Source organism: Budorcas taxicolor, chromosome 12 (assembly GCF_023091745.1).
Source record: "Budorcas taxicolor isolate Tak-1 chromosome 12, Takin1.1, whole genome shotgun sequence".
Classification (NCBI taxonomy): domain Eukaryota; kingdom Metazoa; phylum Chordata; class Mammalia; order Artiodactyla; family Bovidae; genus Budorcas; species Budorcas taxicolor.
Window position 1 is genome coordinate 34,627,745 of NC_068921.1, and position 14,172 is coordinate 34,641,916.

At 46.9% G+C, this 14,172-nt stretch overlaps 1 protein-coding gene across 1 annotated transcript in view; it reads left to right on the top strand.

Moving 5' to 3' along the window:
* The window catches only part of SACS (sacsin molecular chaperone), a 41,465-nt gene that overhangs the window by 14,116 nt on the left and 13,177 nt on the right, over positions 1–14,172 (top strand). The window contains exons 7-9 of the mRNA XM_052650110.1: positions 1,750–3,244; positions 3,949–4,040; positions 10,431–10,457. Coding sequence (XP_052506070.1) covers positions 1,750–3,244; positions 3,949–4,040; positions 10,431–10,457 — 1,614 coding nt within the window. The remainder of the gene's footprint in view (positions 1–1,749; positions 3,245–3,948; positions 4,041–10,430; positions 10,458–14,172) is intronic.

Genomic DNA, 14,172 nt, shown 5'->3' on the forward strand with positions numbered 1-14,172 from the left:
CATCATTTCCGGTGGAATCAATGTAGTATAGTCAGTCATTTTCTGTGAAGTTTGAGACTTTACGTCAGCAGTTGAAAGCCTACACAAAATTGTTACTCTAAAAACTTTTGTACTGCAAATTTTTGAGTCAGGCAAACTGGTTTTCACAGATTTTCTTGTACATATTTTTAAATAACAAGAAGAAGGAAATATAATATCCAGTTGACACAGAGAACTTTAAAATGATCTTGGTTTCTCACTTTCCCTATAGAAGTTTTGCTCTAGAACTTGAGTATTTTGATGATTACTTTAAAGTCATGTTTAGAGTCTAGAAAGAATATGAGGTTTCTGATTCAGTTACACTAGGAAATACTTGTAACTTTTAGGGCTGTTCTTCTGGAACCAGAGTTCTTAGTATTTACTGTGGTTTTGTGATAAAGCTTTTAATGAAATCAGCACCAGTTATGGCTTAATTTGGAACTGTTTTTGCATTTTGAACTTGCAGAAGAAGGGGCTGCGCTGGCAGAGTTCTAGCTGTTGCTAGAGTAACATGTAATTGATCGCCCAAACTGGGGTAGTCCTGAGGGTTAAGAAGTGATATTATTCTTGGCCACTGGCCCGAATTAGGACTGCCCTGAGCAAGTGGGACGCAGAAGCATCCTCACCATGGCCCATTTTTAGCAAACCTATTTTTAAAATTGCATTTACAGTGTTATAATGTATAGTATTGTGTTAAGTAATATTATGTATTACATAATAAAACTGATGAAGTCATTATGTTATATAACAATTATGTGAATATTAACAGTCATGTGTTCAATTATTTGTGAGTTACTCCTCACATCTGTGACATGCAGTAGTTTTTAAATTTTATGGGGACACAGTTGTGCGTTGCATAAGCATGGAGCCTGTTGTCAGGGGTGTATTGTCTATAGAGTCCCCTGGCGGCCGGTATCTGCTCTCAGTGTGGGTTTGTTCCCTGTTTGAGAACCAGCACACTTATGTGGGATGGGTTCCCTGGGTGCTGGCCTCTAATCCAAGGACTTGCCAAGGTCATGCATTCTGCTCTCCAGCCACCAGGCTTCTCCCTGACATAGTTTCAGTAATGGGAGTGCAGATGGGACTGTGGACAATGGGGGTCTGTGGACCAGCCTTCTTGACTGGACGTGGTGGTGGGCTAGTGGACATAACATTTCCTACTGAAAATACCCCAGAGCTCAGGATTTGGTGCTTGTGATGCCTAAGCCTGTAGTCGGTGACCCTGCGTGTCACAGGTGGACCCCACAGAGATCTTGTGTGAAGGTTACGTACTCAAGTCACTGTCCATTTCAGACTCACTCCAGGATGCATGCTTGAGATCACCTGTTCTTTCTCATTCTCTCAGAGAATCTGTGGTTGAAATTTTGTTTTGCACACAGGCTACAACTCTGTTCTGTTTAGTTGGGTTCACAAGGCTGTAGGGAGAGTGTAAATATCCAAATATTCCTTATGTATTTTAATTAATTTAGTAAATGCTTGAAGATACATCTTAGGTTTTCACAATAATCACTTAAAGCCTCTCAATGCCTGGTGCTTTTTGAATCTAAAGAGAAATCATTTTTTGCATTCAAAGAATTATGTGTCCAAAGCAAGACTTAGTTCATTTTAAGATAACTCTGTTTAGAATCCTTCTGTGGCTCACGCTTCTCCACGTGTAACTGGGCAGTGTAATTGTGATTATCAGTGTCAGTATAGCTCAGAGTTGATGGTGACTTGAATTTTCCTTTGCAGATGTTCCTTGCATCTTTAGTGGTGACCAGATTGGCATGTTAGATCCTCATCAGACGCTGTTCGGTCCGCACGAATCAGGCCAGTGTTGGAATCTCAGAGATGACAGCAAAGAAATCAGCGAGCTTTCAGACCAGTTTGCGCCGTTTATTGGCCTTTTTGGAAGCACCAAGGAGACGTTTGTTAAGGGCAGCTTCCCAGGGACGTTTTTCCGTTTCCCGCTTCGGCGGCAGCCCTCCCAGCTCAGCGGGACCCTCTACAACAAGCAGAAGGTACTGGAGCTGTTTGAGTCCTTCCAGGCGGACGCGGACACGGTGCTGCTCTTCCTGAAGAGTGTGCAGGGCGTGTCCCTGCACGTCCGCGAGGCCGACGGCTCGGAGAAGCTGGTCTTCAGAGTGACGGCCCACGAGCCGGCAGCGCCGGCGCCAGAGCGGCCAGGGGCGGTGGAGGCGCTGGGGGCCGCCCTCAGTGACTACTGTGAGCGGGTGCCCAGCGGTGGCGTCACGTGCGTCACGTACCCCGTGAGCATCGTCCTGGAGGACGGGGGCGCCCAGGGCGCCCGGGAAACGTCTTGGCTGGTGTGCAACAGCGTGGGCGGCCGGGGCCTGAGCGCGCAGCTGGACACGCTGGCCGACGAGCTGCGCTTCGTCCCAGTCATCGGCATCGCCACGCCCCTGCCGGGTCCCGCCGAGGAGAACGGGGCCGGAGGCGCTGCGGCTGGGTTCTCAGGGAAAGCCTTCTGCTTCCTCCCCTTACCGCCCGGCGAGGAGAGCCGGACTGGACTCCCGGTCCACGTCAGCGGCTTCTTCGGCTTGACGGACAACCGCAGGAGCATCAAGTGGCGGGAGCTGGACCAGTGGAGGGACCCGGCCGCCGTGTGGAACGAGCTGCTCGTGCTGAGCGTGGTGCCCAGGGCCTACGCCGCCCTCATCCTCGACGCCATTGCCCGCCTGCGGGCCGGTTGCAGCCCCAGGCTGCCGCTCTCGGTGGCCGGGGTCTACGGGCTGTGGCCGGATGCCGCGCAGGTCAAACTGCCCTGGCGGCCGGCGCTGGAGCCGCTGTTCCAGGAGCTCTTCCAGCACGAGGTGCTGCCCTCCCTGGGCGGCCACTGGGTCCCCCTGGAGCAGGCATGCTTCTCGGATCTGGACGAGGGCCTGGACTACGCCCCGGCCGTGCTCCGCTTCCTGCAGTGCTCGGGGAAGGAGGTGGTCCGGGCCCCGGCCCACCTGGCTGCCGCCGCGCAGCTCATGGCCTCCAGCGCCGGGCCGCTGACGCAGGTGACGCCTGCGTGGACCCGGCAGGTGCTGCGGAAGGCCGGCCTGGGCGGCGCGGGTACGCCCGAGAGGCTGCATCTGCTGGAGTTCGTGCTCTCCGACCAGGCCTACGGCGAGCTGCTGGGGCTGGAGCTGCTGCCGCTGCAGAGCGGGGCCTTCGTTCCCTTCTCCTCGTCTGCCTGCGACCAGGACGTGATCTACATCGCCTCAGAGGAGCACCCCAGGTAGGCGGGGCACACGTCGGCGTGCGGTCTTAGGGGGCTCTGCGGAGCTGCTCCGTTAGAAAGAACACACCGTTACGTTCTAAGGTGGAAGGGCCTCCAGATGTTTATCCGTTAAAAAGCGGTCCAAGCCGTTGTTCCTGGAAATTCTAATAACGGAATGTAGAAAAGAATGGCTGCAAAGAGCTAGTAATAACTAAAGTTAGTCAAAAGGAAATTATTTTGATGAAAATAAATTCACCAAAATACTCAAGAAAGTGAAGTCGCTCAGTCGTGTCCGACTCTTTGCCACGCTGTGGATTGTAGTCCACCAGGCTCCTCCGTCCATGGGATTCTGCAGGCAAGAATACTGGAGTGGGTTGCCATTTTCTTCTCCAGGGGATCTTCCCAACCCAGGGATCGAGCTCGGGTCTCCAGCATTGCAGGCAGACGCTTTAACTTCTGAACTACCAGGGAAACCCCAATTATAGCTCAGGATGCCTATTGACATTTCAGGGAATACAGTACATGTTTCTCTAAGGTGTTCTGGACCGTCCCTGGGTTTGCATGCTGCCTCAGGGTTTAAAGCCACACCTGGATTACAAGCATTGTGTGTGATTTGAGGTGTGCCTTGTAACTTAGGTAAAATAGTGAGCACATATAACTGGCTTGAAATTATATCATTGGACTTATCTACTAAAAATTGCTGCATTTCTGTCACTTTTAAGATCCCTTTTCCCAGGTCTGGAAGGAAGATTTCTTTTGGATAACTTGAAGCCTCACCTTCTAGCTGCTTTAAAGGAAGCTGCCCAAACCCGAGGTATTATAGCTATTTTAGCTTTTTAAAAATAAGTGTAATTATAAAAATGTGAACAATTTATGTGTTTCCTGTTAAGTTGAATGAATATGGAATTGCCTATTGGTCAGCAGCTCCATACGGTTCAACCTCATGTACTTGTGGTTTGAGATGTGTCAGTCGTGGATGCTGACGTCTGTCCGAATGCAAAGGTGGTCCTGTGTTTAGAAACCTGTGTTTAGGGTTAGGGTGTGGCGGTGGTCCTCACCCCTGCACAGTGCCTCACGGGCCTGCAGTACTTCCCCATTTCTTTCCCGATTTTTGCCCCCGGCCTCCTCCCTGGTGGCCCGCGTGGCTGTGAGAGCACTGCTGTGGGTTAGGTGGACACACGAGGGGAGACGGGGTCCGCCTGCTCTGCCCCCACGCCACCTGCCTCCAGGGTTCCACGTGGTTGTGTTGGGGTGGCTTTGGGGACCTGCACGTTGAAAAGAGACCTGTGCATCAGGGTCGGGAGGACTCCTGGGGCCGAGGCAGGAATGGGTGTCCTCTATCGGGAGTCCTTTTTAGGAAAAGACAGAATAATTGGGACAAAAATCACCATGGTTCTGTTTAACCTTATCTTTCAACTTTTGTGAGCACCTTTGTAAGACTGTTGCCTGAACTTTTTGTTTGTTTGTTTATATTCTTTCAGCCACTCTTTTTTTTTTTTAATTGAAGGATATTGAACTTTTTTTAAAGTTAGATATTGGCCTGAAAAATTCTGGGTTTGTTCTACTAGGTAAGGTTGTAAAGTGTGCTCTTTGTGACGTGTCTTTTGTACTGTGTGCTGGTTTGTTTTCAAAGGTAACGGCTAAAGGAAAGCTTGCTAATGGTCATGCACCTTCATTCCTGTAAATGGAAGCGAAAGGAGTTGGGGCTTGGGGTGTTGATTCAGGATGGAGTTCAGGGAGGCTGTGGGCAATGCGGTGTGAGCCGGAGGGGGTCCGGATGCTGCTGTTCCCCGTGTCAGGAGCTTTAGAAGAGCCTTGTGGGGAGTCTTACTGTGGATTCTTTCCTATGACTCTGCCATTCTCTGCTCCAAAGTTTTACAAGTTCTCACTTCCCAAGTTCTCTATTATCTTCTTATGTAAAACATTACATTGCAATACAGTGTACACACAGAAAAGTATACTTACCTTAAACATAGGTCTGGAATTTTATAAGCTGAACATGCCCAGATCAGAACCAGAAGACTGGCTGCGACCACCCAAGGGCAACTGTGACCCTGACTCTCGACAGCAGAGATGGACTCGGGGCTTCCTGTGGGGGGAATCCATGTGCACACAGTCTGCTGCGGTCACTTGCCCTGAATTTGGGATCGTCTAGTTTGGTGTCCGCAGTTGCAGACCGTTCTTTCTCACAGCTGTGCTGTTTCATTGTGTGGTTTCACTTTGTTTTGAAGGGAGAATTTTTGTTCATGTGCATTAGTTTCTGAGGTAGGTAGGGAGTTGGAAATCAGTTGAAAATAATTCAGAATCAAATCAGGTTCAAAGGGTAGAAGACCAGCAGGATAATGTTGGTCTTACTTAGAATTTTCAAGTACTTTGTGGCACAGGGCATGGCCACAGCCTCTTCTCTAGCCTCGCATGAGTGGGGACCTATTGTTAACTCAGTAATTTGACATCTTTGTAAAGCTGAGTCTTCCCACTCTGTGTGTGTTCTCATTTTCTCATCTACTATGAGTTCTGATTTGTTATTTTGGAATCATCTGTAAACTCCGTGTTTTATCTCTGGTTCCCGGTTTTACACTAGAAGGGATGTCTTTGCTGTTATTGTCACCTGTGATGTGCAGCTAGTTTTCCCAGGAGTTGTCTTCACTGTCAACTTATCTGGATTTAAGTATTAATATTAGCCTGCCACCCTTGTGATTATTTAATCATCCTGGTCTCTAGCCTTTCTGGTGTCTTTAGCTGACCATGTGGTGAAGGGACTGCCTCCTGGGCATCCTTCTTGTTGTTTTGTACCATTAGTTCCAGACAGAAATGTATTTTTGATGTCACTTTATTCTGATGAACAGATTTACTGCTTGGAGAACATTATGGTGTAGGGCCAGTGGGGACTCAGTAATGACCCCTTTGCTTTCCTTTCCTGGGACTCCAGTTGGTGAAGGAAGATGCAGAGAGGAACCAGTGGGCAGACCTTACTGGTCAGCCCTGGGTCACTGCGGTGACCCTGGTCTTGGGGGCGTGGCTTAGGGCACACTGTGGGCCTGTACTGTGACCTCTGGGGTGAGATGGACGAGTTCACCAGGCTGGTCACAGGCAGCATTGGGGACCTCAACTTCCCAGCATGCCCTGCACTGCGGAGCTGTGGGAGCTACCCCGGCCGTCCCCCTGGGCAGGGGCAGGCATTTCTTCCTACACTGAGAAGTCGATGAGCCAGTCATCTTGCTGGTGTGTGGGGTAAGAGTATGAGAAGAGAGGCTGAGAGGGCTGCATCTGTGGGGCTCCCTTCCTACGGTGGGAACGTCACAGATGTGAAACGTCAGTGAATCTTTTTGGCTGCAAAAACAGATTATGTGATCCTTTTGCTGACACAAAGCACTGTGGGCTTCTCTTTCCTAATTATAAGTAAAATCTGATTAGCCACACTTGGAAGTACAGCTGCATGGGAAGTGTTTTCTTTGGCAATGGGTGTAGCCCCAACAAAATACCTCACCATGTGATAGTTTTATCTTCCACTTGTTTCACATGTAAAATCCTCAGCTAAGTACTATGGTACTGATTGTGCTCTCACTATTTAACTCTGTCGCCTCTCATTTGCAGTTGCACGCTTCAGTTCAGTCAGTCAGTTCAGTAGCTCAGTCGTGCCTGATCTTTGCGACCTCATGGACTGTTGCACGCCAGGCTTCCCGGTCCACCACCAACTCCCAGAGCCTAACTCATGTCCATTGAGTCGGTGATGCCATCCAATCATCTCATCCTCTGTTGTCCCCTTCTCCTCCTGCCTTCAATCTTTCCCAGCATCAGGGTCTTCTCAAATGAGTCAGTTCTTCACATCAGGTCACTAAAGTATTGGAGTTGCAGCTTCAGCATCAGTCCTTCCAATGAATATTCAGGACTAATTTCCTTTAGGATGGACTGGTTGGATCTCCTTGTTGTCCAAGGGACTCTCAAGAGTCTTCTCCAACACCACAGTTCAAAAGCATCAGTTCTTTGGTGCTCAGCTATCTTTATAGTCCAACATCTATACATGACTACTGGAAAAACCATAGCTTTGACTAGACAGACCTTTGTTGGCAAAGTAATGTCTCTGCTTTTGAATATGCTGTCTACGTTGGTCATAAGTTTTCCTTAAAGGAGAAAACATCTTTTAATTTCATGGCTGCAGTCACCATCTGCAGTGATTTTGGAGCCCCAAAAATAAAGTCTCTCACTGTTTCCATTGTTGCCCCATCTTTTTGCCATGAAGTGATGGGACCAGATACCATGATCTTAGTTTTCCGAATGTTGTTTTAAGCGAACTTTTTCACTCTCCTCTTTCACTTTCATCAAGAGGCTCTTGAGTTCTTCTTCATTTTCTGCCGTAAGGGTGATGTCATTTGTATATCTGAGGTTATTGATGTTCATCCCAGCAATCTTGATTCCAGCTTGTGCTTCATCCAGCCTGGCATTTCTCATGATGTACTTTGCATATAAGTTAAATAAGCAGGGTGACAATATACAGCCTTGATGTACTCCTTTCCCTATTTGGAACCAGTCTGTTGTTCCATGTCCAGTTCTAACTGTTGCTTCCTGACCTGCATACAGATTTCTCAGGAGGTAGGTCAGGTGGTCTGGTATTCCCATCTCTTTAAGAATTTTCCTCAGTTTGTTGTGATCCACAGAGTCTTCTCCATTTGGGGGAAACAAAGCCAACCTTGACTTTAGTTTGCTTTCTGTGTAGTCCAGCATCTGGGGGAGTGGCACATGCTTGTCGTCTGCACTTGCTCACCATCTGTTGTCTCTGCAGACGCACTTCTCATTCAGTGCAATAAAATTGCCTGACTGAGATCACCAGTTAATGACTTTTTAAAATTTATTAAATCCAGTGAAATTGTTTTGTTCTTCTTACCTGGTCCCCCTGAGGCTTTGCTCCTACTGGTCACTCATCTTTGAATCCCCGGCTCTCTCATTGTCCTGATACTTCTTTGCCTGCTTTTAAGAATTATTTGTGAATTCCTGTTCCTTAGTTGACTCCTTAATGAGGGTCAGTTCAGGAACTCCTTATGGTCTTTGGGCCTCCTTGTTCACCCAGGTCCCTTGATCACACACCTGTAGTGGTCTGTACGTCTTCTGTTGGTGCCCAGTTTCAGGACTCACAGTGCAGTGCAGCGTAGGGGGTATGGGCCCAGGCTCTGTCAGTGCACAGATCTGGGCTCAGACTTGATTCCTCCATTGTGTGACCTTCAACAAATTACCTGATATCTGTGAGCCTCTTTCCTCATCAGTGACATCCTTCGAGAAAAGTGTATCTAGAGCGCATGAGATTCAATTACATGAAATGAAAGATTGCTTTCTTTCTTACAAGTGTAATGAAATGAGAAAAAGGGTTGAGTGGCGGATGGCAGGCAGTCCCAGCCTACCAGCTGAATTTTATCCAGTTTGCATGATGGCCATCAGGCAGGCTATTGACAACCTCTCCAGTGATATTTTAGTTTGGCAGGCTTTCTCTGAAGATAAGATGGTGTGCATGGAGCGTGTAGTTTAACATGAAACCTGGCTCATGAGAAACACTGTTGTCATTCTGTCCATGGAGCTCCTCAGGGAGCTCGAAGTCCACGCTTTCCCCACTCATGTCCTCATCTTGTGTCCATATCTGTCTCGCCTCTTGTGTGATCTTTCCTTGTGAGCACGGCACCATTACCACCCTTGTTCTCGTGTCTCTGGGCTCTGGGGATGGAATTTCTGCATCGCCCTTCTCCGGCTGTGTTGTTAGCGCGCAGGGCCTCCTCCTTGCTATGCTCATCTCATCACCGTCCGCTGATGGGTTCCAGTGTGTGTCCTGGCTCCAGACAGGTCCGGTCTTGTTTGTGTGGCCTGTGGGGCTTCCGTGACTGGCCTCCAGAGACCAGAGTTCCCTTCATCCAAGAGAGCAGAGCCCTGTGAGGTTTGTCACCCTGACGCGGCACAGTGCCCACTTCAAGGTGGACGCTTGGTAAAGTTTTCTTTTACACGAATTCAGGTTTTCGCGTATCTGTGTTTCTGCACACAGCATCCCCTTTGCTTAAAATACTCTCTCTCCTGCACCCTGCCTGAGGGCTTCTGTTCATCTCTTTGCCTGCAACCCATAAGTCTCCTCCACGGAGAGGCTCTCTGTGCCACCCACTGCCACCCCCCCCCGGCCCCCCCGCTGCCCACCACGCCCCTGCCCCTGTAGGCCATGCAGACCTGTGTCACTCAAGCCTGTCACGGCCCTTTTAATCCTCTCTGCCTGATCACAGCCCCGGTTTCCTGGGCCAGACAGACTAGGAAGCCACCCACTAGTCTCTTTCATGTTCCCAGTGCCAGGTTGATAGGCTGATGCTGAGCTTCCGTTGCTGGGCTAGGTGGGATGAAGCTGCGGGGACGGGGATATGAGCAGGCAGATGCTTGTAGTGTGGCCGTGAGTCAGAATTTCTTTTCAAATGCATATCTTCTGTGTCTGATTTGTTCTCCACCTTCATCCTCCTCTGAGGGACAGAGACACAAGCTGAAAGAGCTTGAAGGACTTAGGACTCTCTGGAGCTTCAGAGTTGGGGTGAAGATTCTGTTGTTTTCTCTTTTCCATTACAGGTTATTTCTGTATTAAGTTACTTGAGTAAATGGGTGACTCTTGGAAGTTAGAAGAGCAGGTAAATGGGTTTTGGAGGAAGTAGAAGAAAAGCAGTTGAATCAGACATATGGTAGGAATGCTTCATAATTTGGATTTAGTTTATATTGAAAGTGAAAGTTTATATTGAAAGTGCTCAGCCGTGTCCAACTCTTTGCAACCCCATGGACTATACAATCCATGGAATTCTCCAGGTGAGAATACTGGAGTGGGTAGCCTTTCCCTTCTCCAGGAGATCTTCCCAACCCAGGGATTTAACTCAGGTCTCCCGCATTGCAGGTGGATTCTTTACTAGCTGAGCCATAAGGGAAGCCCAAGAAAACTGGAGTGGGTAGCCTATCCCTTCTCCTGCAGATCTTCCTGACCCAGGAATTGAACCTAGGTCAATTATATTGAAGTATATCCTTAAATCTTAAATGTATATTCTGCTATGTTTGGAGTTTGTTTATGGCTTTTCTTTTACATAATGATGTGTAAGATTCTGAAAACAGTGCTATCTTAAGATTCAGAATAATTGTTGTAGCCATTATGTGAAAACTGTGACAATTCCGGCTTTTTCTAAGAACGGATTTAATTATATTCTAGCACAACAACTTCTCTGGGGATACTCAGGTATGATGACTGACTAAATGTTGTATTCATTTGCAGCCTGATGTTTTTGTTCATTTGATTCTTTGAATCCTGTTTTTTCATTTACCCCAGTAGCTAGAAGTTGTGTCAGTATTATTTTCTGGTGCTAACAATTAAAGGAGAGAGGAAACTATACTAGTAGAGTACATAGGTGGTTGTTACACACACCACAATCAGGCCATGTTTCAGTTCATAGAACATTTAGTCTCAAATGAAACAATTATGCTGAGATTGGTATTTAAGCTGTGGGATTTAATGGAAGGGTGAGAGTGCCCACACTTGTTACATGATGAGATTGAAATGGACAGAGGGACATCCATTCTAGGATCTCTGTCGGTGAAGTATCAGTTATTGACTGTCTTTTTATAAAAAGTTTTGATAAACTTGTACTGTTTTCCTCCAGTTTGTGTTTCCCTTGGAAAATCAGGATATGAGATTAGCTTTATAGAAACTGTTTTTATAGTAAACATTATTTTTGGAGTTAGTCTATTCCTTGAAGCTAAAATTAATTTAGAAGCTAAGTCACTGTTATAGTGATAATTCATGTAAGTATTAACCTTGTTTTCTAGCTTGTAAGAAAAGTGGCTGATCCCTCACAGCTACCGTGACTGCATTCCTACATCTTTAAGGAGTGATCACAGCGGAAGGCAGAGTCTTGTTGTCAGCAGGCTGCATGGTTAGCCACCTGCCCAGGGTGGGGGGTGCTGTGGGTGGTGTCGGCCACCCCCCCGACTTGTTGTCTGTCTCCTGTTCAGGATGGAAGCGAGGGCGGCGCTGCAGTGCCACTGCTGACTTCTGCTCGCAGTGCTGTTCTGAGCCAGCCTGGTGCCCTGTGGAGTAGAGGGAGGCTTCCCTGGGCCCTTGCAGAGCACCGGGAGCACCGGGCTCACCACCGAGCTGCCCTCTCCATCCCTGTGTGCTGCTTTTCTGTCCTTTGTTTCCTTTTTCTTCCTTTGAAGATTTGACTGACAGATGGCCTACAGTTTAACTGGCACCTCATCTTATTTTCAAGTGGACTGTAGCATCCTGTCTCCATCCACGTGGAAAATCTTCCTCAAAGTGAGGGCTGAACCATAGATTTAGCATGCTGACGGTTTTACCTTGAGCTGACCCACAGTAAAGCACAAACCAGTCTGAGCAGAGTTGTTCCTAAATAGTTAAAACTGATAAACACTCTCTGTCTCTAGAAACATGCCTGGCATGAAATACTTAACCTCTTTTGACAATGCTGATAATTCTAAAGGCAGGGCCACAGAAGCACAAGTCATTTAATAAACTCTGTTGAATTATTTTATGAATATTGGTTGAGGTGCTTCACAATTTCAAGGGTGCCCCAATCCAGGGCATGGAGACATTTTTCTGTGTTAACATTTATACTTTAGGGTAAAAGCTGAAAGCTTAACTACTAAATAAACAGAAATCAGAACTCCAGGTTTAATTGACTTCTGTGCTTAGAAATGTCTCTTACTACATTTTCTCTCTCCTTTATTTTCCATGATTTGTTTCATCAGAGCATGACTGGCTAATCGCATGTTACATGTGGTGGGTGCGTCAATCACATGTTACATGTGGTGTGTGCAATCACGTTACATGTGGTGTATGCATGAATCACATGTTACACGTGGCGCACACAATCGCATGTTTCATGTGGTGTGTGCATATCATTGACATTTTATTTGCACATTGATACTAGACAGCTGTCCTGAAGGTAGGTATGTGGCTTATAGGCTGCTGAATTCCACGCAAGGTTATTGGACAGGATTATCTGCAGAGTGCATGTTGGGTGACAGTTATTAACATGGAACACAGTGTGCTGCACATTTGGTTTTTCTGTTTTTTGAGTGTTTGGAATTTTAATTTCTAACTCTTTTTTTGTATCTTTGGTATTATATCCTTGTCTTGTGATTTGGATATTTTATTATAGTTAATTCAGTAAGCATTTTTCAGAACATTAAAAATGAATTAAAAAATAATATTTTAATGGGACTCACAGACCAAGGAGGCTGTGCTAGTCAGACTATAGACAAGATTTTGTGACTTCTTAAACACTACTGCCTGACTCACCCTAAGTGACATAGTGTCAGTTCAGCTCAGTTCAGTTCAGTCGCTCAGTCATGTCCGACTCTTTGCGACCCCAGGAATTGCAGCACGCCAGGCCTCCTTGTCCATCACCAACTCCCGGAGTTCACCCAGACTCACGTCCATCGAGTCAGTGATGCCATCCAGCCATCTCATCCTCTGTCGTCCCCTTCTCCTCCTGCCCCCAATCCCTCCCAGCATCAGAGTCTTTTCCAATGAGTCAACTCTTCGCATGAGGTGGCCAAAGTACTGGAGTTTCAGCTTTAGCATTATTCCTTCCAAAGAAATCTCAGGGCTGATCTCCTTCAGAATGGACTGGTTGGATCTCCTTGCAGTCCAAGGGACTCTCAAGAGTCTTCTCCAACACCACATAGTGTAGAAACTGACAATAATCAGGACGTGGGTACTGGTGTCTTTAATAGCTGCAGAAGTGTGTCCTTGCTTAAACTTCTGTGGCAGTAATTTTAAATGTCTTATTGTAACATGAGAGAGAATCTTCTTGGTAGAAGTTAAGGCCATCTCCCTGGTGTGTGAGTCCGTGAAATAAGAGTGTCATTCCCTGGTTAACAGATAATGATGGACAAAATTTCAAGGGGCTTGAGGTGTTCCCCTTTTAATTTTTTTCCAAAATTAGTCTTTCCAGAGTCTAGATATTATATGTATGCTAGGGAAAAAATGGAATGTTAGTTTGCATAATATTGAATTTGCGATGCTTTTTATTTCCCTGTATAGGCAAGTACTCACAGGTATATTATGTTATTTTAAAATTTTATTATTCCTGGTATTGTAGACAAATGCACGGAAACACAAAATGTGCTTAGAAATAAAATGTTCTTTTCTAGACCAGTGGCTGAAAATCAGCAAACATGTTTTTTCCCCAGAGAAAACCTTACTAGCCTCTTGGCTTATCAATAGTCCCAGAGTGCTGCTACCTGGTAGGGAAAGCATGCCATCACAGCTGGCCCCGGTGTCCCATTGCTTATCCCTAAAGCACTGCTGCCAAGGCCAGAGTCCAGAAGAGTGCCCTTTCCTGGGTGATAAGCACAAGTGAACTCTGCCTCAGAGGGTTGTGGCCATGCTCCCTGCCTGGACACGCACAGAGCATCTCAGAGCTGTAACCTCAGCCCCTTCCTCTCTCCAGGGAGCCCTCAAGTTCCAGAGAGGCCGCGCTAGCCCCTTCTCCTCAAACGTCCAGTCGTGGTGGACAGGAAGCTCCAGGCTCCTGGCTGCCTCAGCTCCTGCAGCCTGGGTCAGCTAGGACAGGGACATCAGTCCCCATACCCTCACCTGGAGCCTCGCTTTATCCTTTCAGCTGCTCGGCTCCTGGGAGCACCACAAAGAAAAATTCTTACAGGGCCTGCTTATAAATTATCCTTAAATAAAATGAGGCTTCTTTAAGCTTTATTCACATTTTCTTTGATGCTCTTATTTGTGGTCAAATCACCACTAAAAACTATTTTCCATGTTGATTCCATTTGTATGATTCTATAGGGTAATTTTTTAAACGCATGTAAATGCATTCTATATATTTATTTGAAATAAGCACTTCCAGGGCTTCCCTGGTGGTCCAGTGGCTGAGACTCTGTGCTCCTGATGCAGGAGGCCTGGCTCAATCTCT